This window comes from Hydractinia symbiolongicarpus, chromosome 12 (assembly GCF_029227915.1).
Source record: "Hydractinia symbiolongicarpus strain clone_291-10 chromosome 12, HSymV2.1, whole genome shotgun sequence".
Taxonomy (NCBI): Eukaryota; Metazoa; Cnidaria; class Hydrozoa; order Anthoathecata; family Hydractiniidae; genus Hydractinia; species Hydractinia symbiolongicarpus.
This window is the reverse complement of record NC_079886.1, coordinates 308527-314412: the sequence shown is the minus strand read 5'-3', so window position 1 is coordinate 314412 and position 5886 is coordinate 308527. Positions and strand designations below refer to the sequence as shown.

The 5886-nt window shown below is 33.4% G+C and overlaps 1 protein-coding gene across 1 annotated transcript; it reads left to right on the top strand.

Moving 5' to 3' along the window:
- Window positions 1-218: 218 nt before the first annotated feature.
- On the top strand, window positions 219-2705 carry LOC130622124 (ATP-dependent DNA helicase RecQ-like). Its single transcript, XM_057437528.1, has 2 exons — window positions 219-1004; window positions 1555-2705. The coding sequence occupies exons 1-2, from the start codon at window positions 475-477 to the stop codon at window positions 2642-2644; spliced, it is 1620 nt and encodes a 539-aa protein (XP_057293511.1). The 5' UTR covers window positions 219-474; the 3' UTR covers window positions 2645-2705.
- The last annotated feature ends 3181 nt before the right edge of the window (window positions 2706-5886 follow it).

Below are 5886 nucleotides of genomic sequence, written 5' to 3'. Positions count from 1 at the left end.
ATACTTTTGACTATACGGGCCGAGCCCGGGATTTACGGGAAATCGCGGGTTTTCGTTTGCCGGCGATTAAACTTCTTTTATTCAGCGTCGCATCAAAAATGAAAATATTTTTGAAAACTACAATTCTCATGCGTTTTAGTGGTGAAAAAATAATTTTAAAAATCATTCGGGAAATCAGTTTACTCCCTGGGTACTTTTTTTGTGTACTTTTGACTATACGGGCCGAGTGCGGGATTTACCAACCTCGTCCCCAGGGCTTGTTAGGCTTTTTATATTTGGACGGCCTGAACAAGGCCCTGGCCCTGGCTGGTCACGTGCCGACAAAATACCCACGTATGGTGGGTATTTTGAAAATAATTATTTTGCTCGCTCTTCCAACGCACACGGTAAAAATATACACAGGCAGTCGAGACCATCATCAAAAATACTTATTAAATGTTTTAATCTCGGCGAGTTACAATTTTAGTACGCCAAATGCAGAAAATGGACAAAGTGGTGAATTTATTTAGTCGTATTCAAACTTCACTTGAATGTAATAATGTGGCTGGCTTTTTCTTAAAACCTAAGCAAGTTGCCTGTTGGGAAAGCTTGCTTAATGGCCACGACGTACTGGCTGTTCTTCCAACTGGATATGGGAAGTCTTTGATATACCAACTGTTGCCTGATTTTCTACCAAGAAAATGTTCTCAAAACATTGTAATCGTCGTGACTCCATTGACGTCAATTATTGAAGATCAAATAAAAACAATGGAAGCTCAATGTGTTCCAGCTGGCGTTTTAAATACAGAAAGAGAGGAAACTAGTGAAATTATCAGCTTATTTAGCAAAGATATCACTCACAAAATCCAAATAACAGAAAATGTGAAATTGGGGAAGATCAAGATATTGTTTTCTCATCCAGAGTCGATTTTGAGTGCAGAAGGCATGAGATTGCTAAAAAGTCCTATATTCCGCCAAAATGTAGCTGCCTGTGTAATCGATGAAGCACACTGTGTTGAGTTATGGTAAGTTCTTACACATCATAATAAAAAAACGCAGCTCATAAATATACACAAGCTATAAATATTTTTCACTTTTCATAAACAGAATAAAACTGTGGATACAAATATGTATCAAAATAAAAAAACGCAGCTCATAAATATACAGCTACAAGCGATAAATATTTTTCACTTTTCATAAACAGAATATATAACTGTGGATACAAATATGTTGTTACATATAAATAAAATTTATTTTAAAAATGTATGTGTTATACCTTAAATGGAAGAAATTTTGACAGAAAGAAAATTTGGCGGATTTGACAAAAAAATTATCTGCCAAATTCCATTTTAATTTTTATTCACACAATTATATTCCACCATTTTTTTTTTCCTCTAAAAATTTATTCCTTCAAGATATACAATAGATATAATATATCTAAAAAGTAAAAAACTAGGTAAAAAATAAAGCTATAAAAAATCTATAAAAAAACAAGTTAAAAATAATGATGTGATAAATATATATATAAATATATATATAATATATAAGTTAACAAACACATTTTTCTCTTTATAGGGGCGAAGATTTCCGTAAAAGCTTTGGCGATTTAGCTACACTTAAAGCATTGTTCCCAACAGCAGTTACGTTAGCCCTAACAGCAACAGCACCACTAGCAATGGTTGAAAAAATTACTGACAGTTTATCTATTTCCTCGTGCAAAATTGTCCGGAGCAGTCCAAATCGTCCAAATATAAAACTAACTGTACGAAAAAGAATGCCAAATAACTATAGCAAAGCCAGTTATGATGAAATTCTTTTGCCAATGACCAAAGGACTCAACAGACTTAGAGAAAAATTTCCAATGACTATTATATATATGAAGTTAAAGTACTGTGGATATGCATTTAAGTTGTTCAATTCGAAAATTAAAGATCCGTTTGTTGGTGAAAATTGTGTTCCGGCCAACAGATTATTTGCACAATTTCATGCACCCACTACGAAACTAATGAAATATGACATAATTGAAGAAATTAGGAAAGAAAATTCAAACATTCGAGTAATTTTTGCCACAGCTGCACTTGGTATGGGTGTAAATATACCACATGTTACAAAAGTCATACATATCACACCACCAGCTACATTAGAATCGTATTTACAAGAGTTTGGTAGAGCTGGTAGAAATGGAAATTCCTCTTCTGCAATAATATATTACAATAACTCTGATATAAGTGAAAATAATAAAATTATGTCAACTGCAATGAAAGAATATTGCACAACAACAAATTGTTTGAGAAAAACTATTCTCACATATTTTGGATTTTCTTGTCAAGCACAAGTTTCATGTTGTTCTAATTGTAATGGAGATGAGAATCATTGTGAAGACAAAGAATTAAACCACATTGAAAAAAAAACTTTCAGACCACTGGATGGTGTTAATTTCGAAAAGTTACGAAAAGAACTATTTGAAGTAAAAATCCAATCTGAATTAGCGTTATTCCATGTCTTACCGCAACAAGAATATAATTCAAAATGTATTGAAGACATCTTACAACAGTTACAATATATAAATACCTTGGACGATATGTTTGATAAATTTGGTATTTGCGATGAAACGTATTCAAAAAAAATATATGACCTTGTTGAATGTTATGCTCCTAGGTGTTAAAAATTTGTGAGGTTATTTTTTAAAACAAGGATATGAAAAAACTATTTTTATGCAATATAAACACTGACTTTTCTGTATATTTTATTAAGGAGCAAATTTGACAATTTTTATGTCTCTGGTCCATCAAACTTAGAAAAGAACTCTGGTCCATCAAACTTAGAAAAGAACTCTGGTCCATCAAACTTAGAAAAGAACTCAAACAAAAAAAGCTTCCACTTGTGAAATTTCAGATGCATATCTTTTTTGTACGTTAACTCGAATTAATATTTTTTCTCACTTTTAAGGTATATAATATATATCATAACATAAAATTGTAAAAAATATTTAAAAAAAATAAATGCAACTAATTTCAAACTAGTTCATCTCTGTGTTTTTTCAACCAATTGTGAAAATCTGTCACGTTCATATAGCGCAAAGGTGACCTTTTTATAGCTGGGAAACTGTTATGGAAACGACCTGATGAATGGTGAAAAGGTTTTAGTTCGAGAAGATCTAATATCATTTCATTCTCATCTTCAAAAGCATCACTGGTGCTATGTTGTGTAGAGGATCTGTGTATACTAGCATTTTTGTCATAATTTTCCAGGATTTCTTTAATTCCGTTAGCAGCTTTAGTAATTTTAGTTATAGATGATATTGTCTTGTTAGGACCCATTCTCTGAACTATATTTTTGGAAACTTTATTCACAATCTCCTGAGCAAGGTCGTCTTCAATATTTTTCCCCTTACCGCCACGCCAGTTGACAAAATTCCCCCACTTAAACTCCTCAGATAATCGTGGTGTCAGTAAACACTCAACTTGAGCAATGCTGACAAACATTTCCAGAGCATATTTGCTGTAAGAACCTAAAGATTTAAACACATTTAAAAGCATCTTTTGGTTGATAAGAGTACGGTTTCCATCACCTTCTTTTGCTGCATCCTTGAGTTGCAGAACCAGAATCGTAAGAAATATTACGCAAAAACCATAATTTTCAACAAAATCATCACCATCTCTTGGTGGGGATTTCTGCAGCAAGTATTCATCTAAAAACTTTGTCAATATGTTATTCATATACGCGTCTTTCTCAGCATCAGATTTATGAACAAAGTTAGTAGGGAAAGGGTAAACAGATGGTTTATCCTCCAAACTTTCCATTCCAAAAAACTTCATCAGTGCAACAACAATATATGCAAGTCCAAGACTGATAAATAATTCCTCACAACCATCAAAAGAATCGAGTACTTTAGCAGGAGTAACATTTTTTCGACGAAGCTTCTCCCTAAAATACTTTATCGTTCCATTCTCAGCAATGGATTCAGGTTTATGCAAGAGGTGGTATGAATATTGCAAAAGAGCTGCTTTGGTATGCCACATTACTGGTTTAAAAGGAGAGCAGTGTTCAAATCGATGGCTAGGAGTATGTGCACCAGCTAGTAAATCTTTTGCACCAGCAAATCTTACACGTGTTAATTGATCGCCACCAAACACAATTTTCATTTCTTTCATGGGATCAGAATCTGTAAAATTGATGTGTGCAAATTTCTGACCAGGGTTGGCTTGAAAGGTTTCAAGAAGTGGTCCATCATCAAGGTTTGGTATGTTTTGCAACATGCCTGTTTCATGGTAAATTTCTGCGATCCATTTTTCGTACGTTCGAAGTATCTTTACACAATCAGCATAGTGTGCTTCATTTGCATTAATGATAGGCATAGATGCAATGAATGACCGTTCCCCCATTTCGTGGCTATATTGATGATCAATGTGTTGTGGAACAAATGATTTCAGAAATTTGAACTTTGGGAAAAAATCCAACAAAATACGCCCAACCAAAATTTTTGAAGTTCTGATATATTCCCTCCACTCTGCAATGTTTAATGAAAATGTACTCAGTGGTAATAATGCAATATCACGTTTTGGATTGTCATTATCGAGATGGTCAAATGATAGACGGTTTTCAATCAAATTTGTGGCAAATAGATGGAGATCTTCATTTTGATTGTTTTTATGCATATGACCTTTGAGAATTCTTATGTCCCAATTATCTCCTGTCCCTCGAAACACAGCTCCACCTTTAACTTTATCAATGACACCATCACGAAAATGACCACCAATCAAATCCAATAAAACCTCTCTTCTGCTCGGGCACAAGCAAACACCTAATCTTTGAAACCGTATCTGCAACTAAAAACAAAAGCCAATATAAATAGATTATTTTCAACAAATGAGGCTGTAGACTACACTTTTTTATAAGAAACTGGAAATTTGGCTTCAGCCCTTGAATTGTTTTTTTTTTTTTTTCACTTGTTCAGCCTTACTGATAAGGCTGAACAAGTGAAAAAAGGTACTGATAACTCAATATTGAGAAAATTAAAAAAATAAATTGATAGATTCACAGGTCTCTTGCTGAAAAGCTTAAAAGTAATGTGAGAATAAATAAAAATCAGTTCAATTGCTTACACAAAATCCTTTATTATTATATTATGTATATACATACCTGTTTACTGCAACCACCTTCTATTAAAAGAGTGGTGTTAATTCTTTGAAATAAACTTAGTTCGTGCCAGCGTGACTGCATCAGAATTGAGTAAATGAAAGCATATTTTATTTCACTCTGCCTGTTTTCAATATCACCAGCAATTGTTTCCAGAATATCGACAAAATAGGGGATTTTCAACATCTCAGTTTTGATATTTTTGATCTGCAAATTTGAAAGTCCATCATAGGTATTGTTAAGTAAAGTTGAACCATTTTCATCTCTCCTGCATAGACTTTTACATGCCATATTCAGATCAGAGAGTAATAATTTGACAAAAACATCTTTAAAACCAGGTGTCTCCCACATTAATTTCCCAATAAAGGGTACTTCTTTTGTGCCAAAAACATCGTTCAATTTTTTCAAAATACTGTCACTTGATTCAATATTCTCTTTATCAATGTCATCTGCACTTTGTACGTTTGTTAAATCAAATAATTTCTTACGAGAAGGTTCATTTTTGCTTGTGATTGTGTTACAATCTTCTGGTAGCAGCAATCTCTTGACAGACATGTTTCGATTAAGTTCACCTTGGACGTTGTGACAAGAGTTCCTGTACTCGTCAACCTTGGTAATAAAAGATTCGCATGTTCGGCAAACGACTTTCGTTATACAGTCATGCTCGTTGATACCTATGCCACACACTTCATGCACTTTTGAAGCAAGATTTTTTGCCAATCCAATTTTAGAAAAAATTTTGATTAGGTGTCTCTGCTGAGTGAATTT

What these genes read in the sequence shown, in the direction of transcription:
- LOC130622124 (XM_057437528.1), top strand. Translation starts at nt 475, where the DNA reads ATGCAGAAAATGGACAAAGTGGTGAATTTATTTAGTCGTATTCAAACT. An exon ending in GCACACTGTGTTGAGTTATG is followed by an intron (nt 1,005 to 1,554) that starts GTAAGTTCTTAC and finishes TTCTCTTTATAG; the next exon opens with GGGCGAAGATTTCCGTAAAA.